The sequence below is a fragment of the Hippopotamus amphibius genome, chromosome 8, assembly GCF_030028045.1.
Source record: "Hippopotamus amphibius kiboko isolate mHipAmp2 chromosome 8, mHipAmp2.hap2, whole genome shotgun sequence".
Classification (NCBI taxonomy): Eukaryota; Metazoa; Chordata; class Mammalia; order Artiodactyla; family Hippopotamidae; genus Hippopotamus; species Hippopotamus amphibius.
The window spans coordinates 9,363,755-9,389,164 of record NC_080193.1 but is presented as its reverse complement, the minus strand read 5'-3'; the positions used below and the strand labels follow the sequence as shown (position 1 = coordinate 9,389,164).

The following is a 25,410-nucleotide window of genomic DNA, read 5'->3' as shown; positions in this document are numbered from 1 at the left end:
CTTTCTCTTGGACCACTTGCTCTGGGAGAAGCCCCCATGTTGGTTGTGAAGATGCTCAGGAGAGGATCTTCTTAAGGAGAGGTCTACTTGTCAAAGAACTGAGGCCTCCTGCCAACAGTCATCACCAACTTACCAACCATATGAGTCTGCCATCTTGAAAGTGGACCCTCCTGTCCCATTCAAGTCTTCAGATGAGACTGCAGCCCTGGCTGATATCTGACTGCAGCCTCATGAGACACCCCGAGCTACAACCACCCAGGTAACCTGCTCTTGGATTCCTGACCCACAAAAATTGTGGGTGATAATAATTGTCAATATTTTTCACAGATGCTAAGTTTGGGGGTAATTTGGTATGCAGCTATAGATAACTAAGATGCTAGGAACAATGTTCCTCAAAATGTGGGCCTTACACAACCTACCTCAAAAATCCCCTGACTCCTTGGTTAAAAGTGCAGATTCCTGGCTCTATCCCAGCCAAGTGGATCAGAATGTTTCAGTGTGATGCCCATAAATCTGCATTTTTGACAGGCTTCAGCTATTTGGATAGCATCCTAAAGTTTTTTGGCCATATCCAGACATCAGCTTTACTATTTAATTTGTTTAGTTTAGTTTTTTATTTTTTTACCTATATCACAAAACTATTTTTAAATTTCTTTTGTTTTTAGATCATTTTCACATTTGGAAAAAAACATTTTTCTAATATACATAAAAATAAGTATCTGTATTTGATGATTTAAGTAGGATAAATATTTATCCCATGTGTCACCTAAAGTCATCTTCACTACACGCAGGAGTAAACACTGTATCCCTGGTAAAACACTGAGACAGAGAAACAGAGATCAATTGGAAATGATAAGAGTTATGGCACCCTACATGTTCTCTGCAACTGGACCAGTTCTAAGTGCTGGCATCTGTAGCATCTCCTTTCATTCTCATCATACTCTTGGACAGCAGGCAGAGTAAGGTCTGATTAGTGTCACTTTTAAAAGATGAGGACATTGAGCCACATACAGGTGGAAAGACCAGTCTCAGGTAAGGTCACAATGCTTGAATGCAAGCCCTGTCTCCTGTCGTCCTGCTCAAACATTTTTGCAAGATACACTATTCCTCTGTGGCCAAATAACCCATAGAGATGTAGAGAAAGGGAAGGTCTCCTAAAAATATAGAGGGCACATTATTGTGAAAGAATGTAATGAAATACAAAAATTTACTGGCAATGGATCATAGACCTAAGTGTAAAAGCTAAACCTATAAAACTGAGGGGTTTTTGTCATAGGAGAAAAATCTTTGCAACCTTGGGGTAAACAAAGATTTCTTAGGTCACAAAAAAGCACAAATCATAAAAGAAAAACAATCTGATAGCCTCAATCTTATCAAAATTTAAAATTTTCCTCTTTGAAAGATACTGTTAAGAAAATGAAAAGGTACGCCACAAATTTCAGAAAAAATTATAATACATATATCTAACAAAGACCTGTATCGTTAACATGAAAAGAACTCTTACAATTCAGTAAGAAGACACACAATTCCCCCCAAACTGTCAAAATATTTGGACAGACACTGCACAAAAAAAGATATATAAATGGCCAATAGGCACATGAAAATATGGTCAACATAATTTGTCATGAGAGAAACAAAAATTAACACCACAATGCCATACCGCAATACACCTATTAGAATGGCAACAACTAAAGAGACTGTCAATACCACGTGTTGGTGAGGACCTGGAGCAAGTGGAATTCTCATACATCACTGATGGGAATGTAAAATTATACATACACTTTGGAAAGCTGGCAGTTTCCTATAAAGATAAAAATAATCTGACCACAATGACCCAGCCATTTCACTCTTCAGTATTTTTTTATCCAAGAGAAATGAAAATGTAAACCTACACAAAGACTTGTACATGAATGTTCACAGCTATTTCATTCATAATAACTCCAAATTTGGAAAAATCCAAAATGGTCATTAATTGATAAATAGGTAAATAAAATGTGGCATATCCATACAATAGAATATTACTCAGTGATAAAGCACAATGCACTACTAAAAAAACACAGTAACGGGACTTCCTAGGTGGCGCAGTGGTTGAGTCTGCCTGCCAGTGCAGGGGACGCAAGTTCGAGCCCTGGCCTGGGAGGATCCCACATGCCGTGGAGCAACTAAGCCCGTGTGCTACAACTACTGAGCCTGCACTCTAGAGCCCGCGAGCCACAACTATTGAGCCCATGTGCCACGGCTACTGAGGCCAGCACACCTAGAGCCCATGCTCACAAGAGAAACTACCGCAGTGAGAAGCCCACGCATCACAAAGAAGAGTCGCCCCGCGCGTCGCAACTAGGGAAAGTCCGCGCAGCAACAAAGGCTCAATACACCCAATAGATAAATAAATTTATATATAAAAAAAAACCACAGTAACATTTATGAATCTCGAAGCCATGCTGAGTGAAAGAAGTTGAGACACAAAAGAATATGTACTTTATGCTTCTGTTTATATAAATTCTAGAAAATGCAAATTAATCTATAGTAATAAAAGCACATTAGTGGTTGTCTAGAGCCAGAGATGAACTTTTGGGATGATGGAAACGTTCTGTATCTTGATTGCAGTGTTGCTACACTTTTTCTTTTCAAGTGCATATTGGCTATTTATACTTCTTTTTTTACTTTAATTTTTATCTTTTTTATTACTTAATTTTTTATTTATTGGCTGCGTTGGGTCTTCGTTGCTGCGTGTGGGCTTTCTGTAGTTGCGGAGAGCTTGGGCTACTCTTCATTGCAGTGCCAGGGCTTCTTACTGCGGTGGCTTCTTTTGTGGAGCATGGGCTCTAGGTGCGTGGGCTTCAGTGGTTGTGGCACATGGGCTCAGTAGTTGTGGCTCATGGGCTCTAGAGCACAGGCTCAGTAGCTGTGGCACACGAACTTAGTTGCTCCATGGCATGCGGGATCTTCCCAGGCCAGTACTCGAACCCGTGTCCCCTGCACTGGCAGGCGGATTCTTAACCACTGGGCCACCAGGGAAGCCCTATATATCTTCTCTGAAGAAATGTATATTCATATCCTTTGTCCATTTTTAAATGGGGTTATTTGTCTTTTATTGAGTTGTAAGAGTTCTTTACATGTGTTGAATGTACGTCTCTTATTAGCTATATGATTTTAAATAATTTCTCTTATTCTGTGGGTTTTTTCACTTTCTTGATGGTATCATTTGCAGCATAAAAGCTTTTAACTTTGATATAGTCCAATATATCTGGGTTTTTTTCTTTTGTCATGTGCTTTTTGATGTGTCTACGAAATCACTGCCTAATTCAAAGTCATGAAGACTTACTCCTATGAGTCTTACAGTTTTATCTAAGAGTTGTATAGTTTGAAATCTTGCACTTAAAAGTACTCAAAACCCTTTAGGCATCTCTATGTTGGAACTGGCTTATGGTTGTAGCATAACCAACTGTCAAAGTTTGCTTGGGGCCCAGCACTTTCTAGGACATGGAATTTTTATTGCTATAACTCAAGTCCTGAGCAAACCAGGGTGAGTTGGATCCTTTATCAATAGACCTCCAACTTGCCAACCCTGATATAAATTATTATCCTTATTCTCCATAGCTTAAAATAGATGCTGAATCTCCTCACTTGAATGAAAGATATTTGTTTTCAGATGAACAAGCGTTTATTGGAACTTCCCTGGTGGAGCAGTGGTTAAGAATCCACCCGCCAAGGCAGGAGACACAGGTTCGAGCCCTGGTCTGGGAAGATCCCACATGCCTCAGAGCAACTAAGCCAGCCTACCACAACTACTGAGCCTGCGCTCTAGAGCTCACAAGCCACAACTACTGAAGCCGGCGCACTTAGAGCCCCGCTCTGCAACAAGAGAAGCCACCGCAATGGAACCCCACTTACCACAACTAGAGAAAGCCCACTCGCAGCAATGAAGACCCAATGCAGCCAAAAATAAATAAATAAACTTTAAGAAAAAAAAAAAAACAAACCCAAGCATTTATTGAGCGCTCACAATGCAAAGCCCTGGGGTTGAGTGTAGCAAAGTATATTAAATTCCAGTTTCAGTGTCCATAAATAAAGTGTTATTGTTCCAGGCCCTTGGGGTACATCAGCAAACCTTTATGGAGCTTAAGTTCTGAAGGGGGGGTGGGGCAGAGAGTCTAGCGGAAGGCCAATGGGAGAGCAATTGGCCAATATGAAGATAATTTTGAAGGCAAGGATTTCACTTTCATTCATCTTTGATTCCCCAGAACTGTAGAAATCACTCACTAATAATGCTTGTTGAATGAATGAATGAGTGATCGTTGGCTTTCTCCTACCCAACCTACATTTTTTTTTGTTCCTGAATCTTTTCACAAGACCTCAGCTCTGTGATGACAACGTCATGTCTAACTTGTCCTCTGTCATGTGCCCAGTGACTATCACAGTGCCCGGCGTACAGTAGGTGCTCCATAAACCATGCTTCAAGGCATGAATACATTCACACATTTTTTTTCATTCTCTGCATGTGTTATAGCAGCCTGGGTTTCAAGACCATCATACCGGTAACAACCTTAATGAATCCCTACAAATAAACATTTAGAGAGGCATCGTCCACCAGAGAGGGCTCATTGGTACCCAGACAGCCATTTCACAGGCTGGTGTGCCCTAGAGGCACCCCAGTGAAAAAAGCACCGCCAGCCACAGAGAGCCTGTGCATTCCGCTACCCAGAAGGGCTCTCCCCGCCCCCTCTCCCCGCGCGGCTCGCTCTGCCCTCCGCCTCCTCCTCTCCGCCCACTCTCGCCGCGGTCTCCTGGCGGCGGCGGCGGCTTTGTCTCGTGGGCTGGTCCCAGGCGGCTCCCTCCCCCGAACAGCTGCCACCCAGGGAGGAAGCGGCGCGGTCCAGCACCCTAGTGCTGAAGCCCCCCGATCGCCCGTCATCCGCCACCACCATGTAAGGGCCATGAAAAGGGCTCGTCCTGGCGCAGCGCGGACATGGAGGAGGACTTATTCCAGCTGAGGCAGCTGCCGTGAGTATCTTGGGGGGCGAGTGAGAGGCAGGCAGGCTTTCCTTTGGAAAATGAAAACCTGCAGGGGGGCATCCCGGCATGGCTTCCTGAATTTAAAGGGAACTGTTTCGGAGGAGAGAATTCAGGCCTGGAGGAGACATGCCATTTTCCTACCCCCACCAGCTCAGCATCTGTATCTCTGACTCAGTTCGATTTTTCAGAGCCGGCAGAATCTTACGGGGACCTACCCGTGTGATGTTTTCCCTTATCATTGCTCTCCATCCTAAAGGGATTTTTTGAGGTCTGTGTTTGAAGAAAGCATTAGCTGCTGTTTTGAAATATGGGCTGAATTGATGAATCCAGGCAACCACATCGGTCTCTGCCAGTCCTTCTCCTAATTTTTCTGCAAGGTCTTTTAGAAGGGGATGATACTGATGTTACAGACTGGTTTCTAAAAAGCTGGAATTCCTTCCTAGAGAGGAGGCTTCCGCAAAGTCTTGTTGTTTATGAAGTGTGTGAATGAGAGGGCTGTGCATCGTCGCTGAAACCTCTTGCCTTCTTCTGAATGAAAGGCTTTTGTAACAGCTAACTAGAGTGAGACTGTCAACGGCTCTCCTTAGGATCAGGAATGCACTGCTTAGAGGACTGGAATTTTTTAGGGATGACCAATTTGCTCTGAAAATCTCCGGGGAATACAGTCAAGCAATGGAAAGGACAGGGGGCTTGTAAAGGGGCTTACAAATTTCTCCTACCAGGAGCTGATGGTGATTTGTTAAGCAAATTCCAAGAGTATGAGATGGAGCATTAGAAAGAACATTAATGGGGGTTTTGTTTTAATGTTTAGAAGCACTAGCCCTTTGGATGGTAAAAGTAGGCACCATTTGGAATTGTTGGAAAGGATACATTATCGTTAGCATGTGTCTTTTCTTGACTTAAGTCAAGATTTAAATGTTTTTTTTCTCTCTAAACGGCAGAGGAATTCTCCCAAGTGACTTTTAGTGTGACTGGTACAGCTCTCTGAGGCTCTGAGTACTGGAGGGTATTGTAATGTCTACTTCTCAATCGGTGTAAAATTAATTTGCATTTAAAAATTTAATTAATTAAATCTTAACTTTTAAGCTTTTATTAACTGATCCGCACGTGGCATATCTTATGTAACACAGCATTATTTCACAAATGCTAAAGGATACTCAGTTATAATATCCAAAGTCGATCTATGAATACATAAAAATGTACATATCTGAGTGCAGGTATCTCAAGGAAAACGTACCACATTCATTGAAAATAAATACCATGTTTAAAAACCAACCAATTATCTCAAAATAAAGAATAATTCAGAAACTAAAATATGAAATTTGGTACTCAGAATAAGAATACATGTTGGAACTGCAGTTTTACTGGGATAAATTTTCAAATGCTGTCAGAGAAGGTGAACTTTACAAATTACTCAACGATTCATGTATATTTAATCTACTAATATATAGACATGACACTAGAGCGACAATTCCTTCCTTAATTTAAAAAAAGTAAATAAGAGGTTTTTATTTAAGCTTTAAATTAATTTAGTTTTTAATACTAATATATAATAAAATGTACTAATATAATATATACATAGGGTAAATAAAGTTCAAAAACAAGCACAAGAACAAAAGTAAGTGTCTCTCTTCCCAAACACCAGCGTTAAGTTTCTCGATTATTTTTCTAATTTTTATACACGTAAATACGTGTAATATCTATTAGAGAGGCCAAATTGTGTGCTGGTTAAGAGCACTGGCTCTTGAAAAAGACAGACTTGGCTTCAAATCCTGACTGTGCCACTTCATGGCTGTGTGACTTTGAGCAAGTGACTTAACCTTTCTGAGACTCCATTTCCTTAGCTGTAAAATGGGAATCATAATAGCACCTGATTCATAGGGTTATGGGGAAGACCAAATGAAATAATGTGTGCTAAATGCCTGGCAGACACAAGGAAGTCACACACATTGACTATTATTATTATGACATCTGAAAAATAATTTATAAAAACAAAATCCGTAGACTTCTTATGCTGGACTCCCCCAAAATGTAATCTGCAAACCCCAAATTACATTTGAATGATGTCAAAATTAGCCCTGAAATATGTTAACCTCCATTTATAAAAAAGAATAAAATAAAAGGAACAGCCGTGTGAATCTGAGTGGGTTAAACATCACGATACAGGTGTTTTTTAAACATACCCTGTGTATACTATTCACAGATTGCTGGCAACAGACTGCCTGAGAGCAGTGGGGGTTTTTAAAAAAATCAGAGTGCCTTGTAGAGGGTGGACAAGAGTGGACCTTGGCACAGGCTCAGCCCCACAGAAGGCCAAGTGTTAATAGATTATAAGCCACTAAGTAGTTTACAGGGTCAGGGGAGGGGGAAGAAGGCTGAGGGTATCTGAGAAATAGTCCTTTCCTGCACTTGGAGGCACCTTCATGCAGTTCTAGGATGCATCATCTGAGACCACAACCAACCTCTGCCTTTCACCTGCTGTTCACTCAGGCACAGCACCATGTACAGGAGATTCAAAAGGCTGAGATTTTGTGTCTAGTTCTGCCTTGTTGTGAGGTCTTATGAAGTCGGATTTCCCTGGGTCTCTCCTTTCTAGGATGATTTCTTGAAAGCAGGTTGTGCAGACTACATTGATTCATTCATTCATGGCTTCATTCATTCATTCAGTGATGTTCCTGGGTGCCATCCTAGGTTGAGGGATTCTACAACCAAATGAGATACACGGTCTTTGGAGCTCACAATCTAGAGCTTCAGTGTCCAACACAGTAGCCGCTAGCCACGTGTGGCTATTTAAATTTAAACTTGAATGATGTAATTAGTATGTGAAATAATTTCCATGTATAATACATGGAAATACAATATAAAACATGGCATAAATAAAATAGGTGATGTTTCAAAAAAATCAGTTCCTTAGTTGCTTTAGCCACTTTTCAAGTGCTCAACAGCTACGTGTGGCTAGAGGCTGCTGTAGCTGCGTTGTGACAGCATGGGTCCAAAAACATTCCTGGATCTGCAGAAGGTTCTATTGGACAGCAGTGGTCCGATGGGAGAAGCGGATGTCGAACACACGATTGCACAATAATTATGAGAATCATCTTAAGGGCTACAAAGGACAAGTGCAGGATGTGACCAGACTAGTTCAGATGGCAGAGGAGAGGATCAGAGAAGGCTTCCTTGAGGAATTGACATTGGAGCTGAACCCCCAGACATATGTAGGAGTCAGCCAGGGAAAGAGATAGGATGGAGCGTTTCAAATAGAGGGAATTTGGGGGGGGGGGGCTCAAAATCAGGCCAGTGGAGCTTCACGAGCAAGTGGCGTGAGGGAAGGATGCAGAGGATGGCAGGGACCAGGCCACACATGGCACTGTAGTAAGGACAAGAAATTGGAACTTCATCCTGTGTTTGCTCAATCCACTCTCTCTGTCCTTCCTTACCAACCCTGTCTTTCAAGATTGAGCTTAAGTCCATCACCTCAATGAATCTTCTGACTTCTCCTGGGCTTCATCAGGTGCAGGGGTAAAAGTGTGGGCTCTGAGTCAGGCAGATCTGGGTTCAAACCCTGGCTCTGCCACTTACCATCTGGTGGCCTTGGACCAACGGCTTCACCTCCCCAAGGCTGGGTGCTTATCTGTAAAGTTGGGATAATGGCGGTCTCTGCATGGCAGGGCTATTGTGAGGATAAGGGAGGTCACCACTGGGAAGCTCCCAGCACGGTGCCTGGCTCCACGTAAGGGCTCAACCAATGGTGCTGCTGGTGAAGTGGTCTTCTTCCACTCTGGACTTGTTTCCCTTATCCTCCAACTTGTTCAGGTAGCCAAGCACCTGGAAGCCATGGTCTCCTTTTCAGAATACTAAGAAGATGTCCTAATGGAAGCTAATGGAAGTACATGTCCAAACTTGAACTCCTGATCTTTCTTGCATTCTGCTCCTCTTTCAGCCTCATCCATCCCAGTTGATGGTAACTCCATCCATCCCATCTGGGCCAAAAACTTTGGAGTCAATTTTGCCTCCTCTTTCCCTCATATTTCACTTCAATCCATCAGGCAATTCTATTGGTCCTGCCTTTAAGCTACATCTAAACTCCTACCACTTCTCTCCACTTCTATTGCTAGTCCTTGGTTCAAGTCCCCATCATCTCTCACCTGGACTGATTCCAGCAGTCATCTTGCTGGTCTCCCTTTCCCTGCCCTTGTCTCCCTACAGTGCATTCTCAACACAGCAGCCAGAGAGATTCTTTAAAAGTCAGGTCACATCCCTCTTCTGTTCAAAACCCTCCCAGGCCTCCCATCTCACCTCATCTCTTCTACTCTCCCACCCCCTCATGCAGCCATTCTGGTTCCCTTGTTGTTCCTCAAACACACCGGTAGGTTTCTGCCCCAGCGCCCACTGCTCTCTCTACCTAGAAAGCTCTTCTCCAAGGTATCTGCTTCACCTTTGTCAAGTCTCAAAGGCCACCATCTCACCAAAGCCTACCCTGATCACCTCCTTAAAATGTGCAGCCCTCTCTCACAGCCATTTAGGATGGTTACTGTCAAAAATAAATAAAAACAACACATGTTGGTGAGGATGTGGAGAAATTGGAATTCTTAGACGCACTGACTGTTGGTGAGAATGAAAAATGGTTCAGCCTCCATGGAAAACAGTATGGCGGTTCCTCAAAAAATTAAAAATAGAATTACCATATGGCTCAGCAATTCCACTTTGGGGTATATACCCATGAAAGAACTGAAAGCACAGTACTGAAGAAATATTTGTACAGCTATGTTCACAGCAGCATTATTTGCAATACCCCAAAAGTGGAAGCAACCAAGTATCCCGGATGGATGAATGCATAAACAAGTGGATAAACAAATAACCCACCACAGGCTTTTAAAATCTCCATACAATGGAATATTATTTAGCCTTAAAAAGGAAGGAACTCCTGACACTTGCTACAGCATGGATAAACCTTGAGGATATTATGCTAAGTGAAATAAGCCAGTCACCAAAGGACAACTACTGTATGATTCCACTATAGGAGGTTCCTAAAGTAATCAAATTCATAGAGACATAAAGTAGAATGGCAGTTGCCAGAGGCTGGGGAAGGGGCGTAGGGGGATCTGTGTGGTGGGTACAGAGTTTCAGTTTTGCAGGATGAAAAGAGTTCTGTGGGTAGACAGTGGTAATGGTTTTACAACATTGTGAATATACTTAATGCCACTGAACTGTATTCTTAAAAAAAATGGTCCAAATGATAAATTTTATTTTATGTGTATTTTACCGTAATTGAAAAAAAAATCACAGCCCTCTTCCCCCATCCTCCACCGCTACACTGTGTCAGCTTTTCCTTTTATTATAGCACTTACCTTCCAGCATACCATATAATTTGCTTATTTATTTTTAGTGTCTATCTTCACTCACTCGTGTGAAAGCTTCACAGGGCAGGATTCTGATGTATCCCAAGTACGTGGAACAGTGCCTAGATTCCATCTGATACTGGGTTTTAGGATAGACCAGACCAAAGGATTAAATGAAAACTGTGAGAGTGAAAAAATCAGAAAAATCTGTCCATCAGCTTAATCATTCTCTTTGACAGTGGTGGCCACCATTATTAAGTTTTAGCAGCTAAAGCACTGAGTCCCCATGGAAAGATCAGACATAGCCTTGTTTCATCCTATTGGCCCTTCTGCTTCCCCATCCCCTTCCATTGAATCAGGAGGTTAGGAGAATGCAGTTTGGCTTACTGATTACATGATTACGTTCTTGAAATTGTCCCAGGCAAATTCTTTGGGCCCCTGGTAGCCCATAAGGATTCAGTTTTGGTTTTAGAGAAGGAGCCAAAAGTAGGTTTTGTTTCCTCTGAATGAGGAGACCACTGCAGAGAGACAAGACCAGAGTAAGCCGCTAAGGCACACATGAGACTTCATGCTGGCTCCCATCCCCCTGAGACTCGTAGGGGCAAAAGGGTAGGATTCCTGGCCAAAGAGGAGCGATGGAGGTACATGGTCACCCACTTCAGGCAAAAAGTAGGGAGTTATTGTAATAGCCTAGGAATCCTCAAGGTTAACCCACCACAGGCTTTTAAAATCTCAAGCTCCTGACAACTCAATAACAAAAAACCAAACAACCCAATCAAAAAATAGGCAGACCTAAATAGACATTTCTCCACAGAAGAGGTACAGATGGCCAATAGACGCATGAAAAGATGCACAACATTGCTCGTTATTAGAGAAATGCACATCAAAACTACAATGAAGTATCACTCACACCTGTCAGAATGGCCATCATCAAAAAGTCTACAAATAAGAAGTGCTGGAGAGGCTGTGGAGAAAAGGGAACACTCCTACACTGTTGGTGGGAATGTAAATTGGTGCAGCCACTATGGAGAACAGTATAGAGGTTCCTTAAAAAAACAAAAATACAGCTACCATACGATCCTGCAATTCCACTCCTGGGCATATATCCAGAGAAAACCATAATTCAAAAAGATACATGCATCCCAATGTTCCTAGCAGCGCCATTTACAATAGCCAAGACATAGAAACAGTGTCTTGTGTCCATCAATAGATGAATGGATAAAGAAGATGTGATGTATTTATACAAAATGAAATATTACTCAAGCATTAAAAAAAGAGAGAAATAATGCCATTTGCAGCAATGTGGATGGACCTAGAGATGATCATACTAAGTGAAGTAAGTCAGAAAGAGAAAGACAAAAACCATATAATATCACCTATATGTGGAATCTAAAATATGACACAAATACACTTATTTACAAAGTAGAAACAGACTCACAGACATAGAAAACAAACTTACGGTTACCAAAGGGGAAAGGGGGTGGGGGAGGGATAAATTAGGAGTTTGGGATTAGCAGATATGCACTATTGCATATGAAATAGATAAACAAGGTCCTACTGTATAGCACAGGGAACTATATTCAATACCCTGTCATAAACCATAATGGGAAAAATATGAAAAAGAATATATATATCTATATGTGCAACTGAATCACTTTGCTGTACACCAGAAACTAATATGACATTGTAAATCAACTATACTTCAATTTAAAAAAAAAAAAAAAACTTCAGGCTCAAAGCTACTCACACCGCATCATTTCAAACACATACCCGCCAGCTTCACCTCTAGGGAATATGTGTTTCAGTAACTTAAGGGAAACAGTCTGGAAGCCAAAGAAAGAAAATCTCCTTGCAAAGAGGCCACTGCTTAGGTGGTCTTAGGCCTTAGAGAGGATTGTTCCAGGGCTTACTGGCCCTGACAGTGGCTTTACAGCCCAGCCAAGCTCTTTTCCAGGCTGTTTAAAAGAATAACAGATCTGAATGGGAATCATAGTGTGATCTTGGGTGATTCTTAACTTCCTTGAGATATAAGGGGGTGCCTGGGCCACCTTCAAGGGCATTTTTGGCTTTAAAAGACTGTGATCCTAAGCTCTCTCGATGGATGTGCCTGGTACCATCTAGTTTATGGTGATTATTCTGGTGTAATTATTAAGAGCATCTCTTTCACTCTTAAACATGGGGTTTTTAACCTCGACGCTGTTCACGTTTTAGATCAGATGACACTCTATCATGAGGGGCTGTTCTAGGCATTATAGGATGTTTAGCAGTATCCCTGGCCTCTACCCATAAGATGTCACAAGCACCACCAACCCCCCCACCCAAGCTGTGATAATCAAAACTGTCTTCAGACATTGGCAGTATCCCCTGGGAGACGAAATGGCCACCCTGTTGAGAACCACTGCTCTAAAGCGTTCTAGTTTAGACAATAAATTATTCAGTCTCCTTATTTCAAAGCATCTTCAGACCTCTCTTTACACCTCACTTCTCTGACCTTAGTCATGTTGGGACCCTGGTCTGTGCCCCTTCCTCCATCCCCAGGATACCTTTGGTAAAAGACTATAAATTCCATGAGGACAAGAATGTGGTCTGACCCATAGAAGGTCCTCACTGCATGCTTGTTGAATGAAGGAGTGAATAAAGAAGTTGCAGAGACAGACTGCCTGGAGAGTTGTCACCCAGGCTTGCAGTTCCTCAGTCAGAAGCTACCCGTCCCCCCACTGAGGCCACATCACAGAATGATTGAGTGTGTGGGCTTTCTGCTCAAGTAGACCTGATTTGAATTCTGACTTTTCTGCTGACCTGGAAGGTAATCTTGGGCATACTTTTCTTCTCAGGGCCTCAGTTTCATCATCCGTAAAGTGGGGACAGTAGTAGTGTCCACCTCACAGGGCATAAGGTTCATAAAATACCTAGTGCAGCTCCCAGCACATGGTGAGAGCTTAACAGATTTTAGCTATTATTTATTTGTGATCATTGCCTTTTATCTAGAATACGAGCTATTGGTCCACTATCCAGGGAACAAATTCAGTGCTATGGTCAATGGGGGATGGGGTGCCAGGAAAATACAAAAAAATAAAATCCACAGAGAACTAAAATTTCCATTAATTATAGACTTCTAGACATTCAAGAGTGGAAAGGACCTTAAAAGCCATCACATGCAACCCCTTATACCTCATCTTCTCGGTTCCAGGGAAGAGGGCATCCTGGTAATGGCTTCTAAACATCTGTGGTCACCATCAACATCTTATTAAAATACAGATTTGTGGGCCCCAATCGGCAGAGACGCAAAAGCATTAGGTCTGGAGAGTGGCCAGGAATCAGCATTTTAATTGGTTCCCTAGCAGGTATTCTTGGCCTTAGTTAGAGAAGCATCTACTACTGGTTAAGATCATGGGTTCTGGAGCTACTCAGGCCAGGAACCTAGGACATTATATGCTATCTAGGAGACCTGGACCAATTGGTATAATCTCTCTGAGCCTCAGTTTACTTGTCTGTAAACTGGGGATATTAATAACACCTCCCTCCTATGGTTGTTGGAAAGATTATATAAGATACATATGCTATCTATAATATTTCCTATGTATAAGTATATGTAGCATTTAGGCTTGCCCTTGGCATTGCTGAGCACTACGTATTAAATATCATTACTCGTGAGTCCATACACGTGGACACCTGCCTCTCCTAGACCACCTTTCATGAGGGGGAGCCCACTGCCGTCTAAAGCAGCCTTTGGAGTCTCTGGACTTCTCTCCCTGAGAAGCCTCCTGATATTGTGCTGAAATCTGCTCCCCTCTTTATATCCAGAAGTTCAAGCTCTATCTTTAGGGTCCAACTTGAACAAGAGCCTTCTTTCACATGCCAGAAGTTTAAATATTGGAAGGCAGAGGTCCAGCCCCTAAGAAGACGCTTCCCAAATCGGACAGATCAGCGAGTCCCCAGGTCTTAACCTGAAGGAGACAATGCAAGTCCATGTGTCAGTGACCTTGGCACTTTCTGCTGCTCTAGGTCCACCGTGTCTAACTCCATTTGTCAATAGGTTTAAGATTCCAAAGTAGTCCCAGTGTGATGTAACTGAGTACCTGGGACAAAGCTGAGGGCTGCTGGTCATCAGTTTTGTTGACTGAGTTCCCCAAACATAAGAAAACTTGTTACAACTCGGCCCTTTGCTGGTCAGCTTTGGAGATGGGCCTCTCTGTGAGGCTGTCTCCCTCTACTGGTTGGAAGAGTGGGGACTGGGGGTGTGAAGGATGAATAATAAAAGCTTCAGCACCCCACTCCCCACCGCACCCTGCTGTACCCCCTGGTCCAAGGCACCATCACTTCTCACTCAGCTGAGCGCACAGGCACCTGCCTGGGTCTCTCTGCTTCCTCTCCCCATCTCTGTGTGTTAATCATGTTTTTTATTTTCTGTATTCTGATGTTTTGACGTCTTAGGGCCTCAAAGACCCTGGAGGACAGGCCTCTCCCAGGGTTAATTAGTAAATAACTTGCCTGCCAGTGTACCTTTTGTATGCAAATCAACCAATCCAGAGCCATTAATCCACCTGCCCTGATCACTCCAGGGCCAAGTATCAGACAACTGGAGGCAGTCCCTATGCTCGGAACCTGGAGAAGTTACTCAAACTAGCCAATCCTCAGCCTGCTTACCCTGCCTCACCTGTTCCTTCCTGTGGAAACCACAATAAAGACTCTTGCTGATATTCTCCCCTCCCTCTTGCCTCCTCATGGACCCTGATGCTTCCCCATTTGGTCCCCCAGGTGGGGTGTACCCCCTCTGCTTGGAATCTGTGATTATAACAGAGTCTAATTTTGTCAATGGCAGTAGTCTCCTGATCTGTTTGCCTTGCCACGCCTAAATCATAATAAAACCTATGTAAAATATATAGGAACTTTCCTGGCAGTCCAGTGGTTAAGACTGTGCCCTTCCTATGCAGGGGATGCAGGTTCAAGCCCTGGTCGGGAAACTAAAATCCTACATACTGCATGGCCAAAAAGTAAAGTGTGACTCAAAAAAAATTTTTTTTAAACACACTCCACAATCTATTCCTCCTCCTGTAGAAAAATGTGCCTGAATGATCTTCTCAAAATCAGCTCTGATCATCTTCCACTGCCTCACCGCTACTTGAAACCTTTCAGTGGCATCCCACTGGTCTCAAGATAACATGAAAAATCCTCCCTGTGGTCTCCAGAGCTCTGTGTAATTCAGCTTGTTTCTCTGACCTCTACTCCTTGGTCCTACCTCTCGGTCTTTGCACTGACTGTTCTCTCTCCTCCTCCCCGATCTGTATGGGACTCTGCTGGTCCTCAGACCTCAGGGAAGTCTATCCTGACTACTCTTCCCTCCAATCAGTTCTTTATCTTGGCACCCTGTTTCCATCTCAAGATTCATTCATTTGCATATATATGATTTCTTGTTTACTTGTATATTAACCGTCTTCCCAGCTAAGGCATCCACTTCAGAAGAGTAGGTGTATTTTATCTCCCTTTGTATCCCAGCCCTCAGCACATAGTCAACACTCAATAAACACTTATTAAAATACTGAAGGATGGTGCCAGGCTCTTTGAGATGCTCTATTGACTCCTTTCATCTCCATGGCAACCCTGTGAGATAGGAATTACCATCTTCATTCTACCAGCAGGAAACTGAGACCCAGAGGAGTAAAGTAACCTAACCTCATAGCTACTGAATGGTTTGGGCAAGTGATTCACACCCAAATCAGTCTGTTTGAAGAGTTGGGCTCTTCTTTCTATGACAACCCCCTTTTTTCAAGCAGGACTTTAAATGCTGCCCTGTAACAGTCACACTTATGTATAAGCTTCCTTTTCAGTCTGATAGATTCATGAACTCAGGGGATAAACATCCAGAAGCTCAGATGAAAAGAGAAAAAAAACTTCCTTACCCCAATCAAGTCTCAGACCCTAATTTAAGGTACGGAGGTGAATTACATGATGGTACAAGCAAGATCTTTGGGTTGATAGGTATTTCCTCAAGCTCTTCTCTTCTTTCAATAGCAAAATTATGTAAAACAAATGTTCCCTGCTATTTTGGTAAGCTATATGCTATATATACACAACAAATGCCAAGAAATTGTGAGCCCAGCTTGTTTCGAAGCCCTCATATATCTAACATATGCCACTGCTATTTTCTTTTTCTTTCATATTACATTTTTTTTTCTTTGGGAAATCTTGGCTTATGAAGCTGATAACTGCTTTTAGGAACCCAACCGATTCAAAATGTAGTCTGGCTTTCTGAGTATAATTTAATGTCAGAGGTCTCTCTCTACATCTGTCTTAAAACAAGTTTTAATAAATAAAGAGCCCCGGCTTCTAGTGGATTGCCAGAGAAGGAATGTGGACAGATCTTGGTTTAAAACTCCAGGGAGCCAAGCCATTTTCTCAAAATCAAATTTCACAAAGGTCAAGGGACTCCATGCCCAAGGCAGAAAGGTGACTTGAATGAAGCTGGGTTGGAGGAAAGCCAATATTGACACAACGCCCCTCAGTTTCCTGTTCATCAAGCTCAGTTCATCTTCACGCCGGTCCTGCAAGCCTGTCCTCATCCTGTTTCACAGATGCACGCGTCTGTAACGTGCTTCGCCAATGTTACAAGATCAACAAAAGCTCTGTGGATAGTTGCTATTGTGATCTATACTGATTATTAAAGTAATGGATGTGCAGATTAAAAAATTTACTTATTACAGAGGAATCCAGAATGAAAAGTAAAACAAAAATTTCTTTCCCTTAAAACTCCCCATTCCCATCCCATCCTCCTGCCCAGGAGCGACAAGTCTTAAGCTTCTTAAGTATCCTTCCAGAATGTTCAATTGTAGAAGTGAAAATATTCTTGAGCACACTTGAACAGGCACACAGATTCCCTAGGGCCTTGGTTAAAATGCAGATGCTGATTCAGTAGATCTGAGCCAGGGCCCGAGACTCAGCATTTCTACCAAGTCCCTAGGGGAGGCTGGGGGCTCAGGTTTGAGACTGCTCTTAAGTCTTAGGACCTAGATCACGGGACCATAGTCTAGCCCATTTAATAACGAGCCCCAGGGAGAATTCCCTGGAAGTCCAGTGGTTAGCACTTTCACTGCTGTGGGCCTGGGTTTGATCCCTGGTCAGGGAACTAAGATGCCTCAAGCTGAGTGGCACGGCAAGAAAAAAAAAAAAACAGAGAGCCCCGACAATCTTTTCCTGCTGGTTCTTGCAACCAGCTTGTGTGTGTTTACTGTGTGTATGTTCATTGCGTTAAAATATACATAATAAAATTTACAATTTCAACAGTTTAGATTGTACAGTTAGTGGTATGAATCACATTCACAATGTGGTGTCACCTTTACCACTACCTCTCATCTGCCTCAACTGAAACTCTGTACCCATTAAACACTAACTCCCCATTCCCCTCCGTCCCCCACCCCACCCCACCCCCAGCATCTGGTGACCACCGTTCTCCTTTCTCTCTCTGTGAATCTGACTATTTTAGGCCCTCTCAGATGGGGGGACTCATGCAATAATTGTCCTTTCGTGTTGGGCTTACTTCAGTTAGCGCCATGTCTTCAAGGTGCATCCGTGTTGTAGCAAGTGTCAGAATTTGCATCCTTTTTAAAACTGAATAATATTCCATTGTATGGAGGGACCACACTTTGTTTCTCCATTCAGCCACTGGTGGCCACTCGAGTTGTTTCCACCTTTGACTATTGTGATGGAGATCAACGTAAACAAACTGTTTTTTAACACCGTCTTTAGCGCATGTGCCTTCATCTATCTCATCACTCCTCTCCGGATGATTGTTTCTGGTTTCGTATGTTATCGCAGCAAAGCTGCAAGGAGCGTGCTAGCACCAGCAGAGAAGACAGTAGAGTGGCAGGGAGCGGGGACACTGAAATCAGATGGCTTTGCCAAAGCCTAGACGCTTACTGTGTGACTTTGGGCACGCTCCCAGCCCCTCTGTGCTCGAGTGTCCTCATCTGTAAAATGGGGACAGTGAAAGTGGGAATGAATAAGATAGTTGATGCAAACCGCAAACACTGGACCTGACGCACGCAAGCTAACGAGCCGTATCTGCCATTATTTCTAGGGAGATTGTTACCTCCTGTGCCTGCCCCCTCAATGAACTGTCAGCACAACCCATTCTGGGTGGGAGCTCAAAGCACTGAAACATTGGAAAGATATCACAGATTACCTTCCCAAAAGGTTGCAGTGGTCGCTATTAGTCACAGAAGGAAGCACAGAGCCCCGGACGGTCCTGGAGGAGAGGATGTGATGAAAGGGAGTGTCAGGCCACACAGCCATCTCCTTCTGTGATGTTACCCTCAGAGTCAAGGGCGAGCTGTGGATCTTCCCTTTACCCCTGAAAAGGCATTGATAATGGACATAAATGTTCATTCCTTCTTTCGCCTAATACTTCTCTACATTTCGATCTTCTCTGAATACCTTGGGGGACTGTTTATGTTTTTGATTTGTGGGGGTGACTTCTCGGGGACAGAGTCCAATCCTTTGCTATTCCCTCCCTGGAACCCGCTTCGCACCACCCCTCCGTGGGTTGAAGAGTTGAAATGTCACGCCCCCCTCCCTGCTAGCCTCTCACTGAGCCCAGTTCATTTTATTTGCAGCTTTTCTCACAATGTGCGGAAATATCTATGTAGCGATATGTACAGCCACATGTACTAGATATAAATACATATTTACTTATATTTACAAATATATTTAGAAATATTAACTTATACATTGACTTATAAATATATACATTACACATAAATGTATATAAATTTATAACTATATACAAACATAATTATTTTTATATATTTGTAATTGTATATAAAAATACAAAATACATCTGGATGAATACATAAAATTTTTTATTGAGGTATAGTTGATTCACAATATTATATTGGTTTTAGGTGTGCAACAGTGCTTCACAACTTTTAAAGATTAGACTCCATTTATATTATAAAATATTGGCTGTATTCCCTGTGCTGTATGATATATCTCTGCTGCTTATCTATTTTATACATGGTAGGTTTTTTTTACATAATTTTATTTATTTATTCATTTGTGGTTGCATGGGGTCTTCGTTGCTGTGCACGGGCTTTCCCTAGTTGCGGAGACCAGAGGCTACTCTTGGTTGTGGTGCACGGGCTCCTCATTGAGGTGGCTTCTCTTATTGTGGAGCACGGGCTCTAGGCACGCGGGCTTATTTGCTCTGCACCATGTGGGATCTTCCTGGACCAGGGATCAAACTCGTGTACTCGGCATTGGCAGGCAGATTCTTAACCACTGTGCCACCAGGGAAGTCCCATAAGAGTTTATATCTCAATCCCATACCCCTTTCTTGCCCCTCCCCCACTTCCCTCTCCCCATTGGTAACCACTAGGTTGGTCTCTCTATCCACAAGTCTGTTTCTTTTTCGTTATATTCTCTAGTTTGTTTCATTTTTTAGATTCCACATATAAGTGATAACATACATTATTTGTCTTTCTCTGCCTGACATTTCACTAAGAAGTAACATCCATGGCAGTGCTGAGGGTGGAGGGTTTGGGGCTTATTGGGGGGAAGGGGATGGTAAGATACACATAAAATAAAATTTATGATTTTAACCATTTTTAAGAGTACGGTTCTGTGGCACTAAGTGCCTTCACATTGCTGTGCAACCACCCCTATCATCCACCTCCAGAATGTTTTCATCTTCCCAAACTGAAAAGTCTGCATTCCTTCCTCTCCCAGTCCCTGGTAACCACCGTTCTACTTTCTGTCTGAATTTGACTACTCTGAGTATCTTATATAAGTGAAATCATGCATTATTTGTCTTTTAATGACTGGCATGTTTCACTTGGCATAATGTCTTCAACGTTCATCCACATTATAGCATCTGTCAGAGTTTCCTTCCCTCCCAGGACTTCTCTGGTGGTGCAGTGGTTGAGCATGTCCTGCCTGCCAATGCAGGGGACACGGGTTCGATTCCTGGTCCGGAAAGATCCCACATGCCGGGGAGCAACGAAACCCGTACACCACAGCTACTGAGTCTGCATGCTGTAACTACTGAAGCCCGTGCGCCTAGAGCCCGTGCTCTGCAACAAGAGAAGCCCACCGCAACGAAGAGTAGCCCCATTTGCCACAAGTAGAGAAAGCCCACGCGCAGCAATGAAGACCCGATGCAGCCAAAAGTAAATAAATTAATTAAATAAATTTTAAAGAAAAGAATTTCCTTCCACTCCCCCCCCCCTTTATTTTTGGTCACACAACTTGTGGGATCTTAGTTCCCTGACCGGGGATTGAACCCAGGGCCTCAGCAGTGAAAGTGCGGAGCCCTATCTACCGGACAGCCAGGGAATCCCCCCTTCCCTTTCTTTGGGAAGCTGAATAATACTCCATTGTATGTATAGACTGTATTTCACTTATCCACTCATCTGCTGATGGACTCTTGGGTTGCTTTCACCTTTGGGCTATCGTGAATAGTGCTGCTGTGAACATGGATGTACATTCACAGTGTTGTACCACCTTCACGTCTATCTAATTCCAGAATATTTTCATCACCCCGAAAGGAAATTCTGTACCCATTAGGCAGTCACTCCGCATCCCTCTTTGCCCAGCCCTGGCCAACCCCTGATCTGCTTTCTGTCCGTATGCAGTTGCTTCACATAAATGGAGTCATACATGTGTGACCCTGTGTCTGGCTCCTTTCACTCAGCATCATGTTTCAGGTTCATCTGTGTTGTAGCTTGTGACAGTGATTTGAGGACTTTGTGCAGTGGTTATGCTGGAGACGGCTCATAGCAGCTCTAGCGAGCAGATTGATTGTTAAATATGCAGGAAATCTCAGAGCCTGTTATTTAACTGCTGAGAGCTTAAAATTGGTCACAGTGGGAGTATTTACCCCACGGATATTGCCAAATGCTACACAGCGGTATGATTTGGGGGGTTTGAGACTCAGTTTGTAGGCACTGGCTTCAGAGCTTCCCCATGATCCCCGTCAGCATCCTCCCCAAAGCTACCTGGAAATAAATACATACTCTGAATAAAACGGTGCTCTTGCTGTCGAAGTGTTGTTTAAATGAAGCCCCAGATTCCAATTTCATGCCAAATTTCCAGGCCTAAGGCAGTCGGTCTCCTGCCTTTGCTCCCAGGTGACACCTGCCTTCCGGCTGCAAAGGACGCCCCAGCTCCAGGCTGCAGGGATTTTGTCTGAGTCCTGTGCCACAGGGGTTCTGAGCTTCTCGGGTGAGGAGGGTAAGCTGCAGGCATCCAGCTCAGCCAACAGCGTACAGGGCTCCATCCCTCAGCATGAGGGCTTGGGAACGAGGGTGGGAAAGTTGGGGTCGGCAGAATCACTCGCCTGCCTCGATGCACTAATTGAGTCCCGCATCAGCAAGAGCAGCACCACCTGGGAACGTGCGGGAACTGCCAAATCTCAGTCTCCAATTGAGACCTTCTGAGTCAGACCCTCTTGGCGAGGGGCCCCCCAGCTTCCGTGTTGTGACCAGCCCTGGGGGGATTTTGAGGCACCATCCAGCTCAAGATGCCCTTCACAAATGTGAAAGCTGAAGAGCTGTCAGCCAGGCTGCAATCAAGCTGTGCCTTTCAATTCCTGCTCCAGGTCCCATCGTTGTCCACTAACTGGCAAGCGCACCCACACAGGCCAGCTGAGTCTAGGCCTCACATTCATTCCCCAGACACAGGTGAATACTCGCGAGAGGCACTGATGCTCAGTGATTAGGACCCAGGGCTCTGTTACCAAAGACATCCAGGCTGAAGCCTCAGTTCTTTCAAGCTGTGTGACCTCAGACAAGTGCCTTAACCTCTCTGAGCATTTGTTTTCTCATCTGTAAAATGGGGATAATAACACTACCTAGTTCATAGGTTGATTGTCAGGGTAACTAACAGGAGATAATGTAAAAGGCATAGCTCTTAGCATTTAGTAAATGCTCAGTAAAGAGCTACATGGCTGGAGGACTATTATCTAAGAAGTTCGAGGGAGGGAAATTCAATAATTCATCTCTTATATTTGTATAGTGCTTTAAAACTAGTTTGCACAATAACTCTGGAGGAGCTCATTTGTAGCAGATACCCTTGGTGCCGGTCCCAGATTCCCTTTACCAAGTTGGTCAGTCTCTCAGCTGCTGCCAATCATGGGTGCTCACAGTCCACAGCTGCGGTCACCTCTAGAGGTTTCCCTTGACTGATGGGAGCCACGGCACCAGGGGATACCTGGGAGGTTATGCCTTCCATCCCTGGGGTGGCACGGCCAGTGATTGACTGATTTGAGCCCAACCCCCAGATCTCTGGGTAGGACAATCTCTATGGTACAATTTACACTCCAGAGTAGGATCAGAGTTCAGCAGAAACCACATCCTTGCTTAGTTCCCGCCCACCCCACCTTGTCTTGCTTCTCTCACTTCCTGGCTGATGTCTCTTGAGAGTACTTCCTCAATAAATCACTTGCCCAAGAATCCCTATCTCATTTTTGGCAGAAAAAGAAAAATCCATCCTAAAATTCATGTGGAATCTCAAGGGACATCAAATAGCCAAGACAATCTTAAAAAATAAGAACAAAACTGGAAGTCTTATACTTCCTGATTTCAAAACTTACTGCAAAGCTACAGCCAGGAAAACAGTGTGGTCCTGGCATAAAGACATATAGACCGATGGAATACAATAGAGAGCCCAGTAACAAATCCTTACAGGGACTTCCTTGGTGGTCCAGTGGTTAAGACTCTGTGCTTCCACTGCAGGGGGCACGGGTTCAATCCCTGGTCAGGGAACTAAGACCCCACATGCCACACGGTGGCCAAAATAAACAAACAAATAAATAAATCCTTACATATATGGTCAAACGACATTTGACAAAAGGGCCAACACCATTGAATGGGGAAAAGAAGGTCTTTTTAACGAACAGTTGGGAAAACTGAGTATCCACATACAAAGAATAAAGTTGGATCCTTACCTTACACCGTATACACAAATCAACTCAAAATAGATCAAAGATCTAAACTTAAAAAGCTCTTAGAAGGAAACATAAGAGGAAAGATTCATGACACGGGAGCTGGCAATGATTTCTCAGCTATTGCACCATGAAAGCATAGGCAAAAAGTAAAAATAGACGAGTTGGACTAAAAGTTAAAAACGTCTGTGTATCAACGTGTACAATCAACAGAGTGAAAAGGCAACCCACAGAATGGAAGTATTTCCTCAAATCAGATATCTGATAAGGACTGATATCCAGAATATATAAAGAACCCCTACCACTCAACAACAACAACAAAACCCCCAAAAAACCCAATTGAAAAATGGGACAAAGGCCTTGAATAGAATTTCTCCAAAGAAGAGATACAAATGGCCAATAAACACCTGAAAAGATTCTCAGTATTAGGGAAATGTAAATCTAAATCATCATGAGATTTCATTTCGCACTTATTAGAATGGCTATTATCAAAAAATGGAAAAGCATTAAGTGTTGGCAAGGATGAAGAGAAATTGCAACCCTTGTGCATTGCTGGTGGGAATGTAAAATGGTGCATCCACTGTGGAAAGTTTTTCCCCCCAAAATTAAATACAGAATTACCATATGATCCAGCAATTCTACTTCAAATTGGGCATATACCCAGAAGAAATGAAAGCAGGGACTCAGATATTTGTACACTCATGTTCATAGCACCGTTATTCACAGTAGCCAAAAGTTGGAAGCAACCCAGTGTCCCCTGATGTGTGAGTGGATGAACAAATGTGGTTTATCCACGCGGTGGAACATTACTCAGCCTTTAAAAAGGATGGAAATTCTGACACCTGCTACAACATGAATGAGCCTTGAGAAATATCGTGTTAGGTGAAACAAGCCAATCACAAAAAGACAACTACTGTATGATTCCACTTATATGAGGTTCCTAGAGGCATCAGATTCATAAAGACAGAAAGTTGACTGATGCTTACCAGGGGCTGGGGGATAAGGGGATGGGAAGTTCGTGTTTAGTGGGTACAGAGTTTCATTTTGGGAAGATGAAAACGTTCTGGAAATGGATAGTGGTGATGGGGGCACAACATTCTGAACATACTTAATGCCACAGGACTCTACACTTCAACAGAGTTACAATGTTGAATATTATGTGTATTTTACCACAATTGGAAAAAAAAAAAGAATCCCATTTTACTCTCTGCTTCTAAGGAATTCTACTTATGACAAAGTTATTACACCTAATTTATAGACAAGGTAAACTGAGGCTCAGCGTGGCTATAGGTATATGTTCTCCAGTGGGAATGGGAATGGTCACCACCTCTCAGGGTTGTTGTGAAGGTAAAACCAAACAATGATGCGTGTAAAGACCCCTGATCAAGGAAGAGTATTAACTATGAAGATGTGAGAGATGGAGACTGGAAAAGAGACATGGTGTCTTCAACTGAATTATGGTCAAATGTTGGCAATTTCATATGGTTCAGCCTATTAGTAGTGTCTAGTCCTTAGGCTGGACGAGAAGCAGAGATTTCTCCCGTTGTTATCTGTTTAATCTTATGTGCTTTAAATGTTTCAAAATAAAAGATTGGGTGGGGGGAAGAAGGAGTAAATGGGGAATAATGGAAAGGTTTGACTGGTATTGCGTCTTTGGCCAGGAACACAAGGTTTTGATCCGACAGACCTGAGGGTGAACCCCGGCTCCATGCCTCTTTAGCTCTGTGACCGTGGGGAGGTCCCATGACTTCTGTGGCCTCAGTTTTCCTGTCTGTAAAATGGTGATAATAATACCAGCCTCATAGAGCTGTTGTGCAGAACGAGTGCATGGAAAACAACACCTAGAACAAGACACAGATGCTGCTAGATGGTGGTGGGTGTGGTGGAGATGGCGGTGGTGATGGTGGATGGGATGGCGTGTTTGCGCCAAGCTTCAGTCCCAGCTGGTCTGCCTGCAAACCCTGTGCTCTATGCTCTGCACCACATTTGCAGCCCAAGATGAGCTTGACAGCTGGAGCTTCCCAAGCCCAACCTTGCCATCAAATGGTGTTTCAGGTATTGACAAAATTGCTGTGATGTCATCTGTCCTTTCTCCAGATGCACAAGCAGGGACTGTTCCCCAGG

General features: G+C 43.3%; 1 protein-coding gene across 1 annotated transcript in view; it reads left to right on the top strand.

The window, feature by feature from the left end:
• The first annotated feature begins 4,760 nt into the window (after positions 1–4,760).
• The window catches only part of SVOP (SV2 related protein), a 65,215-nt gene continuing 44,565 nt past the window's right edge, over positions 4,761–25,410 (top strand). Inside the window, exon 1 of the mRNA XM_057746207.1 lies at positions 4,761–5,004. Within this exon, the coding sequence (XP_057602190.1) occupies positions 4,970–5,004 (35 nt within the window). The 5' untranslated portion in view covers positions 4,761–4,969. The remainder of the gene's footprint in view (positions 5,005–25,410) is intronic.